Source organism: Camponotus vicinus, unplaced genomic scaffold, assembly GCF_025532165.1.
Source record: "Camponotus vicinus isolate PSW18456_S1 unplaced genomic scaffold, iyCamVici1.0 SCAF_1, whole genome shotgun sequence".
In the NCBI taxonomy this organism is placed as follows: domain Eukaryota; kingdom Metazoa; phylum Arthropoda; class Insecta; order Hymenoptera; family Formicidae; genus Camponotus; species Camponotus vicinus.
Genome location: NW_028141945.1, coordinates 30,410,798 through 30,434,055, shown reverse-complemented (window position 1 = coordinate 30,434,055; position 23,258 = coordinate 30,410,798). Strand labels below are relative to the sequence as shown.

Below are 23,258 nucleotides of genomic sequence, written 5' to 3'. Positions count from 1 at the left end.
ATTACGCCGTGTATCTCCTATACAATGCACAACGCAGCCGTTTCTCCAGTAATTGAAAAAGATTTGTTTCCTCGGAGACGTTTCTCGATTGTCGCGCTGATGTATTGATGCAGCAGTTGCGCGATTTGCGTCGCCAAAGTTTCGTGAAAGTGGATAAAGCAAACGAAACTTTGATAAAATTACTGCTTTAAGATGAACCAGGCTGAGAGAGATAAAATTTGCTCTTTTTTTCTCCGATATTATTATCATAAATACTTAGCGATATATTATTATTATAATTATTTATTTTTACTAAGGAGAGTATAATTCTTAACTAAAGGAAAATTTCGTGAAATATAATATTACATAGCAAGATTACATCTGTTACGTAACATTACAGACTCTCATTGACAGAGGTTGAGGGTAATTGCGTCTCTCCCCCCAATCCACCCTTGCTTCTTCCCATGACTCTTCTAGCGATCAACATCTTTTATTGAAACCTTGGGTTACACTCGTGGGTTTTCACACACGCTGTCATCTACAATATGTTCAATGATGCAATTTATTATATATTACTCTACGAGCGGCGGTACTTACAGCTGCAGCCTACGGCATAAAAGCGCGCGAGGGATTCTTTTTTTTTCTCTAATTTGATTCGTTCATATCCGTTCAATTTATCTCGATCGATTTGTCTAAATGGATTACACAACAAAGTATAATTGCACTGTGTATATCGTCCTCGCGATAAGTGTTTATCTATCGATCCTAAGCTACACTGGCTACTCGATGCCGGGAGCAATTATTGACGTTGCGACGAAATTTTCGGAGAAACTGCGGCAGATTATTGTTAATATAGTACGCCGAGTTCATCTCTGATACATCATTTGTGGTATACGCATAACTCAAATTCTACGTTAAATGATTTCTACATTTTAATCCGCGGATAATAATTCTCAATAATATTACTCGCAAGAAATTTTATATAATAAATTAATATCACAAATTAATTAAGAGCAATGACGATTTAATGATTAGTTTCCGTCAATAATAACTATCGTTTTTTAAATATTTACATAATAATCTTATTATAGAAAACCTCTAATATGGTATTGATTCATTTTTATAATAGCACTTGACTTAATAAAAGGAGGCAATGAGGCTTCACGAAGGAATCGCGTGATGTTTACACTATAAATGGATAAAAATGTGAAACTATTAAAAGTACTTTTTTAGAATCTATTGTTGATTTTATCACCAGAGAAAGAATTAAAGTAAAGTGGAAATCATCTAAATCATCATCTTCATGCAATGTAAAAGATGCGTTTATCTTTATCCATATTTTTGCCTTTTTCAGATGTGGGAGTTTGTTATATTTAGCTTTCCGTAAATTGCGCTAGAAAATTATGGCAATTGGCGTAACATGAGACTAGATTAACAAAAACCCGCGTGGAGATCCTCGGATTCATAAATGTCAATTCATGACTTCCTTTCGTTCTATTCATAACGCCATAGAATCATCCCCAGCGAATGTTATTCGCTCCATGTTCACGACGAGTGTTCGCAAAACTCGATTCGATCGATCTGTTCGTCTACTTACGACGCCGTAAAAGGACGAGACGCGTAAACGTCCTGTTAAAACGAGCTGTTACCCTTCCAGTCGAGATCCATTACCGGTCGTGACAAGAGGCCGCCTACTTGACGACGCGATAAAATTGATGCCTGCTTCTATTCCGATATCACAAAGAAACGCGTAAGACGAAATATTACCTAACATTTGCTAGTAACGGATTTATATCTTGGGCAAATAAGAGCCTTACGATTACAAAACTACAGGGGCCCCCGTTACAGCGATGCCGCTAACATATAACGAGTTACAAATTAAAGGGTTCGATGCATTGTGTTTTAAATGGAACTTTCTAAAAAATTGAGAAAACTAATCCAAATTTAATATTCGTTGAAAATTAAATTCAAATTAATTGTTCATTTTAATTAAAGTAATTTTAATTTCTCCAATTTGATCAATTTTTAAATTCAGTATCTTTGTCATAATTCCAAGATTAATTTCCTCAGGCTTTTAAGAAAGCACGTCAGATCATTGTTGTGCGTCGAGCCCTTAAATTCGAGAATAAAGAGATCGATGAGTGTGCTTTAAGGCAACGGACGTGTCGCAAGCTTACGGAACGGCTCGGGCTAAATGTGTCCTCCATCTCTTCCGTCACCTTCTCCTCCTCCTCGTGCACTGCTGCTCCTGCGTGTCGATTAATCCAGCCAGCCAGCTCGATTAATTAGTCGGCGCGGACGGACTGTGGACTTGGCCGTAAAATATACCGCGTGAAGGACGGCAAGCCGAGCAATCGGAACCCGCCCTTTCCGCTCCCGGCTCGTTCCCTGCAATAATTATCATCCGGTAATTAGCGAAACTTCGCACAACGTTCGTAAGCTTTGATGGATATATTGCGTTATGTAAAATTAACTTTACGCGAACATCATCGTTTTTCTTTGAAAGAAGCGTAATAAGGTCGTCGATAAATAAATCAGTAGTAGACAATTTAATTAATCCGGCGAAAGCACATATAATATTTGATCCGTCAATAGACGAGAAATTCAGAAAATGCAAAAGAATATATTAATTTTCTTATATTGTACGTACTTTATTTGAACGTCTAAATTTTATTATTAAATTTAATAAAAAAGAATAAGAGAAGCAATGTCAATATATTCAGCTTACATTAATGACGAAATAAATCTTGAATTAATTTTAACGTGTGTGAAATTTGTAATTATGTAGTTGTATTCACAAAGTACCAAAAGAAGTTAAAAAATTAAGATAAGGTTTGAAATGTAAGACAGAGAGCAGCATCGTGAAATAATCTTAAAGTCAATAATAATTCAATAATGATTAGCGATCTTAATTATAAGTCTCTCGATACCGTCTTCTAATGATATGTCAATGAAATTAGTTGAGAAAGTACATTCAGTAAACACGAAGGATTCATCAGGCCAATTAGACTCATTTTAATTTGCGCTCAGTCGGACGAGAGGATCGATTCGCTTTTCGCATGGAGGGCTTGAAAGCAGTTCTGAAAAGATCGCGCAGAGAAGGAAAAGAAGAAGATCGGGAAGCGCGAGCTTTTTCCGGAGGCTGTACGTTAGTCAAAGTGCCTGCGTTCACCGCCAATGATCCTGTATTCGTATTCATCGCGCCGATGCAGCACCTATCTCGTTATTTTCGGCTTACGCCCGCGTTGAATGGATCCATCGATATACTCCCGGCGATATACACGTGTGCGTATATGTGTACGTAAAAGCGGTCTCGTCTGAAACGCGCGTTTCTATTTGCAACCGTGCTCTCTGTGCTTACATGTTATATCATTGTACTGTACCAAGCGAAATATTTCCATAGAATGAGAGAACATCATCGATATTTTAAGGAAGGTACAAAAATTAAGATTTAAAAATGATTTTATAATAGTTTACGAAATTTGTGTAACGCTAAATTTTCCTTTTCAACTATATTTCACGTTTGTGCGATACTCGCTTAAAAGAAATTTTCAAGAAATTTTACTTAATAATTTATAAATTATAAAATTATTTCTGAAGAAATTATAAAATTAATAAATTATAAAATTGTAAATTATAAAATTAATTCTAAAGAAATTATAAAATTAAGAAATTATAAAATTATAAATTATAAAATTGGTTCTGAAGAAATTTTACTTAATAATTTATAAATTATAAAATTATTTCTTTCGATGATAATCTTTTCATGTCACATTTTATAATTAATATATATAAAAATTTGTCGTCTCTTTGAATTCGGACTCGTACACAGAGAAAAATGTATACTGTATTCAAGTAAATATTATTTATTTTAAGTATATATCATAAGTTTGTATATCCGCAAATATATCATAAGTTCACCACAAGCATTAAATTTAATTGAATATATTCTGAATTTTAGTAAGTGCAGTATTTTAGTCAAGAATATTAAATTAAAACAAAAATTTCGTTTGCTTACTACAAATAATTGGCGTAAAGTAAGTTTGATTTTTCTTTGCTACAACTTTACAATATTCTTGAAGAGAAAATAAATTCTTCTGTTGAGCACATAACAATGAGATTTCCTAACACTTGTGATGAGTATATTTGAAGACTATTATCAAGAATATATTCTTTGTTGAGGAAAACTATTACTTAAAAAAAAAATAAATAAATAAATTAGGTAATCGCTTTTCTTGGCAGTAGAATATTTTTCTCTGTGTATCCACTCGCCAAACGGTCGCGCCGTTTTAATGTAAATTAGAAGGAAACGCACACCGTGAGGCGTCGCGTCGTCGGATTTGGAGTCGCGGGCGTCGCGACGCCGACGGAAGTAGGTACGCGCAAGCGTCGGCGCAAATCACGCCCCTTGGCCGAACGAGGGGTCCACCCGCAACCCCATTTCCGCGTTATTACAGCCTGGAGAAGATCCAACCCCTTCCCACCCCGCGTCTGAATATCAAGGCAACCCTCCGCGCGTTTCCACTTAACACTCCGGTCGCGACTAATTACTCTAATTAATTGGAACTCCCGGAGAGAGAGAGATATTTTCACCGAAATTCGCTTCATCTCCATGGTAGTTACTAATTAATTACTATTATCAATAAAGCGCGTTTTACACAAGACGCGATGCGTCCAGACGCAGCAGATACAGCTCTGAATCCCGTAGCCGCAAGTTCTCGACTATTCATGCGAGAATAACGTGTAAATATAGTCGCTGCTTGCGAAAATACGCGGTTTTCCGCAACATTGACCCGAGACAAGAGGGGAGGGAACCGCGAGGAATCCTGAATTATATCTCGGAAAAGCGTATTTCGTGCGTCGTTAATTGGAAATGTCATCTCTAGTAGAAATTTCAGGAATTACTCCGTCTACGTGTTTTGAATCCGTGATGTTTTCAATTTATCACGTGGTAATTTATATTTATGTTGGTACTCATTATGAATTTCTATATCGCTAACACTTGTGGAGAATTACTAGCACACTGATAAAATTCTACATAATTTAATTAAAGTGTTATGTCAAATATTTGGCGGAAATAATTATTTTACATTTTATAAGTATTTTAGCTGTGTAGAAAAAAATAAATATTTGAAAAAGAATATTGTTTTAAAATATCTCCGGAAAAACTCTCTTTATAAATATTACATTATATTATACATGTGTCTATTCTATGCAAAATTGCAGAATTTATTGATATACGACTTCTCTTTCTTCGTTAAGAATTTGTAAATTTGAAAAATTCTTTAACTCACTCGTACACGAATAATTAACTTTTAATTCAGTTTTATTAGAAATGTGTGGTCGAAATATAATCCTTAGCGATTCGACTCATCGTAGAAGAAGGAGAGTTTCTCTCGAGCTTTAAACGCTAATTTAAAAATGCAACAAATCTCTCGCTTACCCTTCAAAACATTAAGATGTCGATAGTAAGCGTTACCGTGCCAGCTCTCGGGACTTCTCGCCGGCGGCAATTCCGTCTTCACGTCACGTAAAGCCGCGGTTTCTTCGGCAATCTTTTCAGCCTCTCGTTCCTGCAACGAGAAAATATTTTAACGTAATGAGCTTGTCTGAATAAAAATAAATAAACCAAGTGTAAACGCGTATATAAGGTCTAAAACCTGCCGGTAGTTTCACTAAATCGATCTGTATCCTCGTATATTTCTTTATTAATCATTGAGAAAAGAAATATAGCTTGATATAAATTTTTAATCAAGTACACAGTGATAAAAAATAGTATAGCGATACAGCGATAATTCACAATTCTAAAGGCACTTTCCGCCAGACTATCTCTTTACTTTGAAAGAGGACATTATTACGTCCGAAATGTCGCAATCGTGACGTTCTCGCGAAAGGTAAGCCTTCATCGGCCAATGAATATATATTTTTCATTCGACATTAAGGAGTCGGCGTCGACGTTTGGTCAGTCATAAACGAGGCCGCAGTAATAATATCGTCACGGAAGTGCTCGTCCTGGGGAAACGGGAATCGTCATTTTCGTGGAGGCAGGTGGCGGCAGGAGGGACGGGGAGAAAACAGGGTCGGCAAACAGCCGCGATATGTCGCGTCTCCTTGACGTAATGACAACCGTGGAAATGGATGACGACGACCTACCACTCATCCTGATCAACCACTTAGGTATGCAACGATGGCTCGCACGCGGCGTGGGAGGGGCGCGGGAGGGGGTGGCGATCTACAATCTAAACGCGCGCCGAGACGGCCAAAGCGGGACGCGCACGGTGCTTTATTTAATGCTTCCATCGATAGCGATCGTCGAATTACTTAAATTAATTCCGCCGCCGTCGCCTCCACCGCCTCCACCGCCGAGCGCACGCCGGAGCGGATCGATCGAGGTGAATTATTCACTCGACTCGGCCAGGGACGAAACGAGCAGTTCGCTACGCGTCGGCCTGCTTCGGCCGATTAAAAAGTCACGGAAACGCGCGCTCTCACCGTAATGTCCGAAGGAGGGAGGAGATTACCGGCCTCCGGGGAGCTCCCGGAAACGACGTCACCCCCGGATACGAATGCTTCTACTAGAGCTAACGATATTCGGGTATACTCCAATATCCGGAAATCCGCTCGCTACTCGAAGTGTGCATAATATCATATATCTCGCATTACCTGTCATTTTAGTCAAGTATCACCCGATAATTTACACAAATAATTGACATCTCATTCAGAGACATAATACACGCGAAAAATTAATAATAATATAATATAATTGTCAGATGATTCAGCGTACATTTATTTTTTATAAGACTGAGTAGTTAATTGTTGCACAAGTGAGTTAGAGAATTTTTTCAATTTTATAAACTCTTAAGGGAGGGAGAAAACTAGTACAGGAAAGTATTGATAAATTTTGCAATTGTATGTATAGAATACGTACACGTATACATAATATTCATAAAGAGAGATTTTCCGAAAGTATTTTAAAATAATATTCTTTTTCAATACAATTTTTGTTTTTTTCTAAGACAGATCATTTATATTGTAGAATGTAAAATCATCTCTTATAATAATTCTTCGCAATTATTAACGTTCGATGTAAAAATTCATAATAAATATTAACATAAATATAAATTACCACGTGATAGAAATTGAAAACGTCACGATTTCAAATGTGTAGATGAAATGATATATGTATATATAATATTATTATATTTATTAATAATTAATTAATAATATATAATATTATTAATTAATTATTAATAAATATATATAATATCATATACATATAATATACACACACAGAAAAAAAATAAATGTCAGATCAAAACTTATACACTTAAATTAACGCGTTGTTTCGTATAAACGCAACAATTTATAATTTTCTTAGAAGAATTTAATAATTTTAAATTTCAACAATTTTATAGTCTTATTTTAATATTGTAATTGTCACCTCAAGAATATATAATTATTTAATTCTAATAATTATTTCTTTTATTATATTATCACTTTCGCGCTGAAGATGATCCAAAAATAGGGTCGAAACGTTCGCTATCCTCTCTTTGTATTCGTTTAATATCAATATTTATTTGATTGTATTATAAATAAATGTGTTATAACATCGACACTCGACTCGTATTGCCATTATAACTGTTTTGTTTAATTTTATATTTCGAGTCTTATACTTTTTATTTTTTGTATTTAATTCTACTTTAAGAAAATTATAATCTGATTTAAAAATGTTATTTTTTAACATTGTTTCTTTTCCATTCAAGAAAATTAAATTTTAAATCATAAGAATATATTTTTCTTGATTCAACTATATAAAATGGCTTCATTCAAGTAAGCAATTATTCAAGCAATTATATTTTTCTTTAATTAACGCAATATAATCTCATTTCAAGATTTCCATGTTAAAATTAAATATACTTTCAAAATAAGAATGTCCTTTTTTTCTGGCTACAAAAAACATGTTTTTATATATAACGCAATATTTATTTGATTTTGGTATTCGAAGCGAATTCACTGCGATTCGCTGTCAGAATGACTGTTTAGGGGACGTTATTTAAAAATCAGCATATACATCGCAGCTTACCGATTTCGTGCGATTTCGTATACACAGTGTATGTATATGGATAGGCGGATAGGCGCGGAAAAAAAGGACGAAAACTTCATACGGCGTCGGGCAAAGCCACAGCGGGAAAGAATATGACACGCGAAAATGCATTTTTAACGAATAACACGGTTGTACCTTCTGCACAACTCGTTCGGGTTCTCGTTAGTCTAAACGGGTTACGGAATAGAAGGAAAACCCGCGAGTGAAATTCATATAAGTTATATGTTTCACACGAGTTACGAGAAAATGGAACGACTTGTCACCACTTTACGTTCTCCAAGCACGAAGTGTACTGCAAGTTAATTACTTAAGTAAATAAGTTATATAAGGCTGTTAGAGAGATAAAGTCTCTTGCTTAAATGAATATGACATAGGTCTGTAAAAATTCGAAAACAATATTATAATCCTAACATTATAATTTTTAGAATCGAATAATTTGGTTATTAAACCACTGAATACTCCGAGAAAGTAAAATCGTTTCTCAACAATGCGAAATACAAGAAAGCATTAAGCTTAATCATTAATTATAGTTAATTAAAGTTAATTAAAGAAGCAATCGAAAATAATTATCAACATCGCGTTGTCGGGGTTTCAATTGTCCTGTAACTTTTACAGGTATAATTACTGAGCCGGCAAAATTCCCTTGGATTTTTACTGCTTCAACGAGTTCCTCGATTTACGCAGCAACGCTAATGCACTACAACGAACGTTGTTAACTGATGGTAACGCGATTCCCCCTTTTTCTCCATCTCTTTCTCCCTCTCTCTCTCGCAAAGGTAAATGTAATCATCGTAGTTTCCGTCCGCGGTTACGTGATGTTGTAATCGTCACAATGGTATAAATATTTCATATCGTGCCTGACGTATACGCGGATGTTACGGGGTACAATCGACTTTAACTGTCGTTTCGAGGCTTCCTATCGCGACTCGTGCATCTCGGTGATTACCACCGCATATAACCGCCCACATACATATATGTGCGCGATACGATTAAGGTATATTCACACGTTAAAATAGCAGTCCTTAGTACAAAAGTGTGCAATTTGTTCATTTTTATCTTTCCGTTCACAATTTAGCAAGAAATTGCTTCTTAAGAGGCGAGATATTCATTGCATATCGATAAATATAAATTTGAGAGAGATTTCTCTTTTGCGTATTATATACACAGTATAATTCTTCACATATATACATTATATATATATTAATGCAAGTATGTAAAATTTATATTTATCTAAAGCTCAAAGAGAACACTCTAAAAGATTGTGCGTAGAGTTTAATTATAAAAAAATATAATGAAGCAATTAAATTTTGTTGCGCATGAATTGAGAGAGCTGCATAATAATAATAATAATAATGTATAATAACTTTATATATATCGGATATAATATGTAAATGATCCTTCAAGATATATAGCGAGGATTATATTGTACTTTCTACGTTATACAGAAGAGATATAATCATGTTCTAGAATTGTGTGCGTGTCGTACTTATAAATATGACTAGGTCGAAAAAAGCTCTTCAATGTATTGTGCACACGCGATAAGCTTTGATTTAAAATTTCGCCAAATTAAGTTAATTTGTGAAAAGCGATGTTTGAGATCTATCGTTTCGTGAATAGCCTAAAAAAATTAACATTCGATAAAACTTACCCGCAGGATTTGTTCATATCACTTGGCTTATGTAAAAATTAATTATGAGACGATGCTTCAATGGGCCGCGTCTATCAAAAGCACCGATAAAATTTTCATGCTGTTTGGGATTTCGGATAATTATGTTTTGTATGCACGCGGGGAGAGAGAAAGACTCACCCCGTAAAGAACGGGGCTCGAAAGGGGTCGTGCTGTCTATTGTGAAGTAATTCGATGAGGTAAAAACGTTACGGAGGGTGACTTTTGTTTGTGACAGACGCGTGAGTCCGAGAAATACACTCTTTCTTGCATTATTATTTTTCGATCTAGCTTTTCGGCTGATTATCTCTTTCCTTAATATCGAATCTAGCAATAAGTTTGCGTGCCAGGTAACTGATTTAATATAATTATTGTCAGAAATTAACATTTATAAATATTGTTAAATGTATAATAAATTTTGAAATTGTGAGACATTTCCTTTTTCAAAATAAAATTATATTTTACTGCTACTTTGATTTAATCAAAAGAAAATATTCATTCAAAGTATAAGATTCGATATAGATAATTATACTTTACATAAATATATACACAACGATATATATAATTATTCAAAGATCTTTTCACTTTATTGATTGAAATAATTAATCCGTGCAAGAATCTTTTTTAAAAGGTCTGCTGCATCGATCGAATGCGTTGTTAAATCGGAACAAATCGTTGAAACGTCATCGCACAACACGATTATACTGCGAGAAAACGCTCGCTATAGAGCAGGTGGTCTGCACGATTTATATCTACGTATATCCTATGAAGTCGATGCGGCCGCGTTATATATCCTTGGGGGTTGTCGGCACATATGTTCGTCGTAATATGCATGTAACCTACGTGTATACACACGGAGGGCTCGTGCCCGTTCGGTAGCGAATCTGTTCTCGTAAAAAATCGATTCGCCACGCGATCAACTGCGATCTTAAGCCCGTATGCTCTAGAACGGATTAAAAGCGATGAAACGCGAGTCACGAGAAGACAACTCGGAAGATTTACAAGCTCTCCTTTATATCCCCTTCGCGATATAAAACATTAAGCGAGAGAGATATGCCTATATTGCGGAGGAAGCACCATATTTGTGGAACAAAAAAAAATTTTTTTATTTTCTTTAGCTAAAGATCAAATTAAATTATTTTGAAGATAGGAAATTATGAAAAGAAATTCGCGTAATTTATCAAAATCGCGATTGGAGAAGTGCACATACTGCGTAATTTTATATTAAAATATATATTCAAATATATTGAAAATAAATCAATATTTATTAGAAATTGATTTATTCTGAAAAATTTTTATCTCGACATTTATAGTACTTTACACTTACTTATTTGTGCAATACTTTTTCCTACTTTCATAATTAAAATTATTTATATGTATGTATATCACTTGAAGGATAATGCGAAAAGCGTGGAATAGTGTAACGTGTGACTGTTTCTGCGTATTTATTTGCAGCGCGCGATATTTCGCAGGATATCCTTCGGAAAACGGATTATCCAAGATAAAGGAGAGGCCAGTGTAGAATTATGAAGAGAGAGCTGGACAAAACGTAGCGAATAGGACCGGTCAAATTCGAGGCATGTAAGCCTCGTTATGTTATCCACCTTGTTATTATATCGCCGGTACGTGAGGTATACGAATGTTATCGTAGCTCACGTGAAAGCTGGAAATATTCCGGGCGATATTTGTGTTACAGAAACATTGAATCAAAGCGGAATACCGGACACGAGATCTACGGGAAGCATCAAGTGGAATAGAGCAAAATTTATGGCGTTCTCTAGAATAAAAGATTTTTTTCGAAATTTTGGATAATACATATTTAGAGACGAAAATTATATAAAATATATAGAATATTAAATTATAATATATAGAATTATATTGCAGATTGACTCAAGAATTACAAGTTTACGAATAAATTCTAGAATTTCGGATAGAATTTGGAGAAAAATAAAATATGTATAACATGTATATGTATATTATTATTATATGTATTAAATAATACAAGTATTATTATTAAAACGAGCGTAAATATATAAAGGGAAAGAGAAAAATATAAATTTAAATATATATTCAAAGACACCAAATAGGGAACATACACACGTACAAATCAAGAGCGAAGAAAATAACGGGGAAGAAGTCGGTTAGCTTAATGAGAAAGAAGGAAAATGCGGAAGATGCGCGGGAGAAAATCTGTCTATTCGCGTGCGAGAGAGAAAGAGAAAGAGAGAGAGAGAAAAGGAGAAATGAGGAGAGACGGGGAAGTTTCCCGCTTGCGGATGAGTTCCGCGTTCTCCCATTTGTAACTCCGTTCACCCGGCAAAGTAGGTAGAAATCCTGCCCCGTCCCCATCATCGGATGCCACCCCCGCGCTTATCTAGCACGTCCGACCCCCGCCGCTCGTCGAGGACCAACGTGCGGCCGCCGCTGCCACACAGCATCCGGTACCATCCGGCGGACCGAAAAGCCCGCCCGACCGACACGGCCGTCTGCCCATCCTCGCGTTATGGCGCGCTCGATTGTTTCCAGCCCCGTTGATCCAATAAAGGATTACGGCGAAACAATCGTAGCGTGCAGCGCGCGGACGGCAGCACCCTCTCCTCTCCTCTTCCTCCCACGATAGTCCTCCCGCTCGCTATACGCGATGGCTTTTACGTTAACGGCCAAACTTTCGACTCGGCCGCGTACATCGAGACTATGGAACTGACGCCTGAATACGATGTACTGTACCCGATGCGATTGTTTCTTTTGTCTCTTTTTTTTCGCGTGCGATTTTGAGTCGTATTGCGTTTCTACGGATTCGTGGATGACGACTAAACTCGTAATTGAACTATAAAATATATAAGAATCTCGTATAATTTAAAATAATTATATGTATGATGTTTTTATTTAGCAGATTGAATATTCAATGATAGATTCTTTTACAAAGCAAAATGATGAAAGAAAGCTTAATATATTAAAAAAGAAGCTAAATTAACAAATTAAATGTATACAGTGTTGATAAAATCTATGATAAGAAAATTAAAAAAAATTTTAACTTATTTGTCACCATGATATTCATTAGATAATCTGATACATATCTAAAGTTTTATTATATTTTACATAAAGCGGAAATGTATTTATAAGGATAATTGTCACGAAATTCCTGAACTGGTGAATCAAGTCCGAATAAAGAATATCACGGAGAAGGTGGAAGAGTACGTAAATATGATCCCGGGACAGGGGGATGAAAAGGGGTGAAAAGATGTATGTGAACGCGATTGTGAAGTCGAACGGATTGAAACGCGCTCGCGCACACACGTGATGCGCATGGAGTTAATACGGAATCGCGTTAGTCGGAATCGCTTCCGGTCGGACGGCCTCGCTCGAGTTTGCGGGCCGCCCTGGTATTATGTCGGGAAATTGATTATACTCTCGATAATGCCGGATTTGCCGCGGAAGAGCGTAACGTGTCCGATGGTGCGCGCGCGCGCGGCCCAAGAGTTACTCTCTCGCTCCCAATCCTCCGGGCATTATTGACGGTTTTTTTTATCCTTTTTACGCGCCGATGCTGTCGAAATCGATGCGATTTCATAGCGAACTGATCACGAGCTTCCGTATCCTAATCCATTTATTTGTATTCCCGGTTCAACTGCTTGCTGCGTATATATTCTTGTTTGTAATTTATTATGAAAATGTTTCTAATTTCATGCATAGACTCGATATATCAATTAACAGTTATTACTGGGTCTTTTTAATCTTTTATAATAATAAATCTTTATTTTAATATCAGTATCGATAAATAAAATTTTATTAGTTTTGAAGATGTAAGGGAATGTAACTTTAACGCAAGAATAATTAGCAGAAAAATTATGACAAATTGTATAAAATAAACTAATTATTAGAGATAATTATTCATACTATTTCAAGGAAAAATGAGCAATTTGATAGAAATTGGAAAATGTTTATTTTATAAAAATGTAGCTGAATTAAATTGAATGTAAAGAAAAAAATAGCACTAATTGTTCTTCTTTTAAAAAAGAAACTAGTGTCATTTGTTCTCTATATTTTCAGAGAAGAAAGTTATTTTAATCTATATAGAAATCTATTTTAATCTATATGTATAGATTCGAGGGAGAATGCGGAAAATGTTGGCGTTCATTGCGGCGAAACATTATTTGCAGCTTCTCAATTTCGCGCGTGTGAGTTATAAAACAATTTTCGCGTAAGCTCCTCCATTCAGGAGGCCATACTGTGAACACCGTAACGGCGTTAACGAGTTTCAACCCCGGGAGGGAAGGGAGAGGGGCAGGGGTTGCATCAGTATCCCGATGCTTTTCGCCTCACATGACGGCCGCCATGGAAATAATTTTTTTCAACCGTTTAACAAGTCTCGTCAAAACGTATTGATTCTTGCTCTCTCGTGCCGATAAAAAACGATTGTTATCCGTGTTTGTCTAGTACCGATTAGTAAATTTGCGAAATTCTGATATTACCAGTCAAATGTGTAAAAATGTAACACGTTAACTTTCTTTCAGATACAAAAATAAATTAGTGTTATAAATAATAAGCAAATGGAAAATATAAAAATATGATGAACACAAATAACTTCTCAATCTTGATTTATCTCTATTCATTATTTTAAGCATTTATCGAAAAAAATAACACATTTTTATATTTTTTATATAATTTTTAATATGTGTGTTTGCATTATTTACATTATATATTCATTTTTATTTTTATTTTAATATATTATATTCTTTTTTTAGCACGCATTTGTTTAGAGGACATATTTTATCACCTTGATTGCAAGTCAAGCAAAGCTAATCTCAAAAGTTGGAGCAGCGCTCAAGTTCGGACAGAAAAGAGGCGAGAGAGGGAAAGAGAAAGAGCGACTGGGACGTGGGGGTGATAGCAGACGGCGGGAGTTGTATTGGATTTGAGGGTCCCGGGGCGGAGCTCTCTCTGTCTCTCTTTCTCTTTCTCTCTCTCTGGTCCGTACTAACGATTATAATTAAATCAACAGTCGCCGCCCTCGACTTCCATGGAGCGAACCTCCATTTCGGTCCGTGATGTTGTATTTCTCTCAGCGGCGCGTCCGACGTCCGGGTGCAAATAGAATTAAGTAAAAGGTGGCCGGAGCCAGATTAAACGAAGGGAAGAATGAGACGGACGCCGTGGAACTTTCGGCGTCTAATGCCAATAAATTTTGGCGTCCGACATCGAGTTACGCGACCATATCTCTCAAGTTAAATGACCGATCATTATTTTATGTTGTCCAACGTCCTGTCACTTACTGTAATTATTTTGTAACATATCGATTAAAAATCATAATTAAACATTAAGTATAAATTTACGCATTTGTTATCTACAACAATGATATATCTAGCGAGAATTCTAACGTTTCTCTAAAAAAATCACGTTTTGTATTTTTGAAATTAAAAATAACGCGATAGCTGAAATTTAATTTAATTTTAGATAATTAAAAAAATTGATAGTCAAAGAGAGAGAAAGAAAAAGGGAAAGAGAAGATTGATTAATAATTTGTCGATTATTTTATCAATAACGTACTACTATAAATATATATATCATATAGTCACTTCGATGAATCAACGATACTATATTTACACGATGAAATAATTCCTACCGACGAAATGTTACCAGGTTAAACTGTTTCTACAAAGATAGACGTAGATACACATCATGTAATGTATCATGGTAGTCGATTTAATCACAGAGCGTCCCGAAGGGCTCTAAAGATATAAGGTCAGAGTTTGGCATTTCGACGTACTGAGAGTAACTTTAGCTCTACTCACTGGCTCTTAAAAATGCCAACTGGGGTTCCTTAATTAATGCGGATGGCGTAAAAGCATAAATGTCAATCGTTCACAAAATGATATAAATTAGGTCACCGTTATTCATCAGTTTCATGTCAGTTTCGTGTCATTTTAATATCTCAGCAATTCTTATAAAATTTTTAATGTATGCATATAATTATTAACGAACAAAAAATCGATCTTTTCAGAGTTAAATATGTTAAGAGTGAAAGATATGCGGCTAATATTAATTATCCTTAATGAGAAATCCTAATGAGAAATGTAAAATCGGAAAAAATATTGTATAAAAAATGTACATACAAATGTGCATAATATAAAATGAGTTAAAAAATTCCTTTCGAAGTTTTTCTCGAAATTTATACATAATTTATAATAAATTTACGGTTCATAATAAAAAAAATGTTTTTCGGAAAAGTTTTCGCGATTGTATCTCATATCGCTTACGATTCTTTCGGAAAGAAAAATCGTGAAAAAAAGAAACGCGAAGGAAAAAGATTGTCACGTGCTGAGGAAGGGAAAAGAAGTAACGCGTACCTCTTCCGGAACCTATAATGACTCTCCAGACGGTCGAGGCGCAATTAAAAGTTGCGGTCGAAACTAACTAAACCAGCCGTAGTTTGATTTAAACGTTTCCGACCCCCGTTACGCTCCTACGTGACGTTGCTTAATTGCATTTAAATGGATGGTGGATGAGATTCCGTAAGATTCCATCTTCGTTGCTTTCGAAACCCGGAAAGCCCGGCCGAAGGGAATTCATCGACGCGATTCGGACTTTCAGTAATCACGATCGAGCAAAAGATCTTAATTGATTGACGGTGATTTACTCTTGCCTGCAAAGCGAGACTCCAGTTAAAATTACAGTAGAGAGAAGTATCGTTGCACTATAATGAATACGGAGATATCCACGTCTATGTATATCATTCTTAGATTTGAAAAATAGTCTTTCAATGTCAGTTGTTTAATTAAATTAAAACAATCTTATTGTACCAGTTGTTTAGAAATATAACAATTTCTTATTCATTTCAAAATTAATTTTAATTTAATATAATTTAGGATTGATACTTGTCAATAAATTTGGACTTAATTGGATAGAAATTTAAGCCTTTTAATTTGCCGATGAGAGAGAGAAAGTGAGATAATAATTATACAAATATGATGATTTTTCATAAATTTTTCATCGTAAAAACATTGAATCTCGAATTTGTCATGAAACGCATGATAAATGAAATATTTCACATATAAAATTTCAAAACAAAGCTCGAGCATTTGCTTTGAGGCTCGGTATTTTTATAATTAACGATAGCTTTATTATCCTATTGTGTCTCGACAACAAGATCCGAGCTTTTAATATTGAAAGAAAAAGAGAGCTTCGCTAGATCTGCACATATATACACGCAGCAACGAGAGATTCACAGATGTTGCGAAAATGAAAATACTTCTCTTTCCGTCTCTCTCCCCCTCCCTCTCTCTCTCTCTCTCTCTCTCTCTCTCTTTCTCTCTCGGTCTAACCAGCGAAGCGAGAAATAACTGCAAATAACGTTCGGGGATTACTCAGTTACCGCGATACACTTGTACTCCGGTACTCTCTGGATTCTCTTCTATCGTGGTGCAGTAACTGGGTTTCCACTTCCTATCTGATGTACAGTCGCTTACGCCTTTGTGACGAATATCTCTCATGTATGTACATGCTCGTCAGCCATGGCAAAGGGAGAAAGAGGGAGAGAGATGGAGAGAGGAAGAGAGAGATTCCGGACAAAATACATGTTCGTCCCACTCGACACGTTCACTGACAAGGGGGAATTGAAAAGCTGTCTGGCAATCCGGACGGCTTATCCTGACCCAACCCCATCGTCTCTCCCGGTCCTTTTCTCTCTTCCTCTCCCATAGAGTCTATGTTCTACTCCCGCCTGCAACCACTCGCTCCGGGAGAACGACCCTTTTGCTGGTCCCGTCTCGGTCTCTCTCTCTTAAGCGTGCACGACGACCGATTAACGTCTTCGAGTGCCGGTAAACTATACTAGGGTTGCTTCGCTAGTTATATTTTTTTTTAGAAGGACGAGGAAGATAGTCGGTTATATCTCGCTCGAGAGCAGTCCCCGGTATTAACCCTGTAATTCTAGCTGTACCGAGCGAAAACTGCGGGGGAACTTTTAATTGAGAGGACCTGTGCGAAAAGGGAGCAAATTCTGAAAAAGAGAGAAACAAGCCGGAAAAAAATTGCTCTCCGCTTCGCTCGAGACTTTTTCGGGTTTATTATATTATTTTTGTAACTAAATTTTCAATTAAAATATCGTCCGCGTCAAAAGAAACTTCGGGTTAAGCTCCCTATCATTGAATCCGAAGGACAGAGTAATAATGTAACAATCCACTACAGCGAGAGTGACGCTCTTTCAAATTACGACTTAAAAATTAATATTAAATTAATAATAATTAATAATAAAAATTAATATTAAATTAATAATAATTAAATTAATTTCCTCTTTGAAAAGAAACTTGTCCGCGCACTGACAAAAAAATCTGGTTGCATTAATTAGAAATTTGATAGATTCAACCAGTATGTTGGAAAATGGACGAATCAGAATTCCTTTAGGAATGAGTATGATTAATTTCTTCCTGTTAAATTTACCAGATTTTCTTGATACTAAACTTACAACAAAAATGGCATTACTGTGTCCATGTTTAGTTAATATAACAAGAAGTTTTATAGATCCAACTAGAAAATACTAACGAAATCCTTGCAGTAAAGTCTATTAAACGTTCTAGTTATAAGAAATCGAGTCTTATCGTGATAACTAAAAATTCTGCTTGGTTCAACCAAAATGCCTTCTATCAGACACAATCGAACGATTTTTCTCAGTGCGATTCTCGATTATATTTCCACCCCGCTTTCCTTCCGATGCGCGATATCGCGCGGAATCATTACGCGCATATTTTACACAGTCGAAATGTAGCAACGACGCGGCAATTAACATCGAGGTCGTCGGTGAAATTTTCGACGGTGCTCGGGTTAATTATTCCGCGGCAATTTAGCTGGCGGTAACGAGCCGGCGCGGTGGCAGCGGCAATTGGGTGCCAGGTGGAATTATTGTAGCGACGTGTCCCGCCCCGGCCATTTACATCGTAACAGCAACGTAATACTACTCGAATCCGTCCCTAGAATTTGCTCTGCGGTCTGACTGCTCGTGCGCCGCTATGGTGGTGATACAGTCAAGTCCCCCTTCTAACCCTACCCCCCTTCATCAGCCCCATCTCCGTCATCATCAATCGCGATAATTATTGTGTCGGTAAATACTCCATGAACGAAAATAGCCGACGATCAGCGAACGCACTTATGGCGACGCGCGACACGATTAAATGAACGATATTATGTGTACACACGCGTCATGGTTTCCAACCAAACCAAACGCGTTTGGTTGAACGTTTTCGATGCGGTAACGATGATGTTAACATCGACGACAACGGTGGTCAACATCAAAGAGAGAATCAAGCACGTCGTTACATCAATTCTGCGCTCATGAAGACTTATAGATATATGTATATCGATCGATTCCGGATGATATGAATATGCTGTAGTTGCAGATATCAACTTGATAAAAGCTTTAAATGTGATAGGAAGAAACTCACTGGAAAGGTATCGTTGTCACGACTTTTTCAAAATATTCGATATGACAATAATTTTAATAAAATCTTACGCAAAATTTGCTTTAATTTAGAAGCGAATATGTAATAAAGTTTCATTAATTATTTATATTAAATATTCACTCTGCAAATTTAATACGCAGACATGTAAGAGAATTAAAAATTATATTTACACATGAAAGCCCTATTTAATTCATTTAAGTGATAGTCAAGGAAAGATGGATTTTTTAAAACAATCCGAAATAATTGTTAAGCGGAAGGAAACACCGGAAATCAGGCGGCTTCTGACTAGCCTAAATACGTCATTTCGTGTGTGCAGCAAACGATTTCTCGAGGGGAGGATTCGATTAAACGAGTGAGCGTCGGGTACGACGTTAATTCGATTAACTTTGCGGCGGCACCTTGTTTGCCATTGAGTGTCGTGTTGCGGGAAAATATTTCGCTGGCCGTTTACAGGGGAGACGTCGCATGGTCACGCATCGGGATGGGAGCGATGAGGGGGAGGAAGTGCGGAGCTACTTTCCTTACAACGCAAACATACTCCGTTATTAAACCGCGGAGACGTGTACTTTTATTCACTCACCGTCGAGTGAATAAGAGTCACACCGTAATAAATTGCTTCTCGGATCGACGAAAGAATAGACGTTTTTGCTACGGAAACTACTGAAAAAATTCTCAAAAAAAAAAAAGAAGAAACTAAATTTATTATGTCATTTTTATTTATACAAGTAATTCGCATAAGTAAATAGAAACTAGGGTCTTGAATAATTTTCATCAATGTATATTAAATTTTGAAGCCAAATGAATTTAACATTTTTTAAATTGTTAATGTATGTCATCTTAGATTTTTATATCAAAAAAAGTTCTCATTTTTTTTTATTTTCCCGATTTTATGATTTTTATCTCAATTTCAAAATATTTCCTAGAATCTAATTAGTATAAACGTATAAACGTATTAGTATAAACGTTTTAAGAGTAAAGCTATTAACTTTATTGCACATCATTGAACTCAATATAAATTCAATATGATTCAAAATACTTGTCAAAAAAAAAAATGATTTAAGAATCTAACTCTATTATACTAGCATCACTATGCATCTGCCTGAATGGTTGCAATCAATTTAAAACCATCACGACAAAATCAACAAGCATTCGGAAATTACAAATATAATCTCATTTTTCAACAAAATGAATAAACATAATGATTTATTATTAATTATGATTTATGATTATGAAAATTTATGATTTTAACTTCAAAATTTGAACTGAAAATCTGATTAATATGCGTCCGCCTCAATGCAATTAATTTAAAATGAATGATTGTTGACCGAACGTCGAACGGTTTCGAAATACTCGACGACTTAAGGCGTGACCGTGTCACGTTGCACGGCCACGTGCCGGTCGGTCGAAACGCACGTGCGATCACTCACAGAGCGGCGGTGGTGGCCGTATATTATCGTCGGGCGATCGCAAACACTCGACGATAAGGGAAGAATTGTCGCCGCTGGAAATATGTCGCGCGTCCGTTTCGTGTCCTCGTGTGCGTGCGGCGAATCCTTCCCGTTGTTCACGATGACAGGATTTTGCGCGCAAACACAATCACGCTAGCGTAACCGCACGCGATCGACTTACTGCACGCGATGTCCATGCACACAGGTCTCGAGATGCAATCGCAGCGAACGCGATAAAATTCGCAAACTTTTCTCTTTCTCTTGAGTTTTCTAATTGCTATTTATTGTTTTATTCACTCTCGTGCGATCGCGCGGATAGACTAGATCGGCGAGACTCACCGTTTCTCGAGGAGGGCTCCAGCACTGGGGCGACGTACTCCGTCCGCTGTGGCTGCTCATGGCGGAATTCGAGGCTGAGTGAAGATTCTGAAGACTCGCGTTGAGCGGCGTCACCGGGTCGTCCTCCGTCGTCTCGATGTCGACCTCGTCGTCGGAGTTGTCTTCCTTCTGGCTTATATCTGTTGGTCGTTCCGGAATGACCGCTGGCTCGACGATGGGTGGCCCGCGAATCACCGGACGGAATGCAGATTGATGTAAAGTTGGATTAACGGTTGGAATCAAAGGTTCCGTGGGGCTGGTATCGCTTATGGGCGGCGGTAGTGGTCCTGCAAACCATGATTATATTATGGAGATGATCATTAGCGATTGATTACGCAAGAAGGTCGTCGATGGAGATGATGACTAGTTTTTTATGATTGACAATTTTACGATACTCTTCATGTAAAGCGTGATTAACGATTTTACAGTTGATGAACATAAATTGATCATTAATAAATTAATTTTTGATTAATGATTATTAAAAATATTTCAACCGATCAGCAAGATATGAAGATTAAGAGTCAGTAAGAATGGTATCCAAGGGAGGAAAAAAATTGTAATTTTTCTAAAAGATTGCAATAAATTCGACGAATTCTTTAAAATAGATATTCTTCAATTATTCAAAATTACGTTTCAATTATATTCTCTGTATTTTTATAAATCACTTACCGGGAAATAGGACGGGACTCCGCTTGGTCAGCCAGGGCAGAGCGTAAGGCGGGAAGGCGAACGGGCTGGGTGTCTTGGCCGCGGCGACCGCCGCCGCTTGTTGATGCTGATGCCACACATAGTCCATGACGAGGCTGCGGGACAGCGGCAGGGGTAGTTCCGGAAATGGCGGTACGCGTGGGTGCGCCGGTGTCGGCATCAGAGTGGGAATCTGAGCGGTTGTGTTCGGCGATGATCTGGGTTGTTTGGCCGGACTCGGCGATTCCCGGGGGCTGTTCGAGTTACCCAGCAGACGTTTCCTGGTGCCACCGTTGAACATCGCCTTGACGTCTTCCCAGGCGTGCACCACCTCGTCCGGTGGACTGCCGGACAGCTTCATGTGACGACGCCACGAGTTAAAGTTGGCCGCGTCCGGTTGCACGTACTTGTCGGATGGACCGATACGGTGCGAGTGGAAGATGAATTTATTCGGCGAGAAGAACAGGCCGCAGTACGTGCACTTGATGCATTTGGCGCGCGAGCTGTTGTAACGGGCGGGTAAAAATGCGCCACGGCAACCCCAGGCGCATTCGTGGTGAACGGAGAACGCAAAGTCCTCGGGCAATCTGCGTAAAACCAGCCCCCTTATATAGATTTTTAGATAACTCTATATTAATTATAATTAGGATAAGAGAGAGTCCATCTCTTTTGATTCAACTCCAACTAACTCTGAAGTAAAAATAAAATATGCATTTTATAAAATTTCTCACTTTACTAAGAGAAAGACAGAAGAGAAAAACAAGCAGGATTTCGAATGAAAACCATTTAAAAAAATTCTTTTCTTTATGGTAATTTAGTTATTATGATATTTTGCAAAGTTTGTACAGCTGCAATAATCATCCCCTACCAACCTAGGGGGTGCGTTGTCGCCGAGGAAGGACTTGCAGAGGCGTTCCGCCTCTCTACGAGTAATCATGCCGCATCTACGCGAAGACACCGGCATCGCGCCAGCACGACGAAGTATTTCTAGCTGCACCGGCGTGCACTGCACGCAGGTGATACCCAACGCCACTCGGCGATTGTGGATCTCGTTGTAGCTGAACTGCTTCAGCAGGGTGTTGCTGATCTGCGCGAGGCACAGCCTCTCCTGGCCCTCGATCACCAGCGACACGATGTGGATCCCGTAAAGCGACACGGTACCCACCTGCAACTCCTATTAGTTTAGTTGTACCACGATGTTCCACGATGTACCACGATGTTCAGTTTGATCTTTTATTCATTTATTTGTTTATCTATGGCCATTCCTATAAAAAGTTCTCATAATTCACAAAATTATTCTAATAATTACAATGATTCAATGCATGTATAATCGAGATCATATAATAATACATTTTTATCTGTCTCTCGAGGACATAAAGATCTGAGACATTTATATAACAAAAATTCTTCCTAGATTAATATACATATATATATGATATTAATTTATATAATTTTATTTACTTAAAGTTTTTCAAAAATTGCATACGATTTGTTTATTCTTAGTAAATATCTTTTTTGCTCAAATTTATACCATTTAAAAA

General features: G+C 37.0%; 1 protein-coding gene across 2 annotated transcripts in view; it reads right to left on the bottom strand.

Moving 5' to 3' along the window:
• Positions 1 to 386: 386 nt before the first annotated feature.
• The window catches only part of Fuss (SKI family transcriptional corepressor fussel), a 92,793-nt gene continuing 69,921 nt past the window's right edge, over positions 387 to 23,258 (bottom strand). Inside the window, exons 3-8 of one of the 2 annotated variants that reach the window (XR_014440604.1) lie at positions 22,590 to 22,882; positions 21,700 to 22,304; positions 20,992 to 21,317; positions 5,423 to 5,552; positions 2,157 to 2,367; positions 387 to 517 (exon numbers count right to left, since the gene is read on the bottom strand). Coding sequence is in view for 1 of the 2 variants with exons in the window: in XM_083109764.1 (XP_082965890.1) it covers positions 2,261 to 2,367; positions 5,423 to 5,552; positions 20,992 to 21,317; positions 21,700 to 22,304; positions 22,590 to 22,882 (1,461 nt within the window). In the remaining variant the exon portion in view is untranslated. Of the gene's footprint in view, positions 518 to 1,049; positions 2,368 to 5,422; positions 5,553 to 20,991; positions 21,318 to 21,699; positions 22,305 to 22,589; positions 22,883 to 23,258 lie in introns of those variants that run through there. The other variant, XM_083109764.1, reaches the window with a different exon arrangement.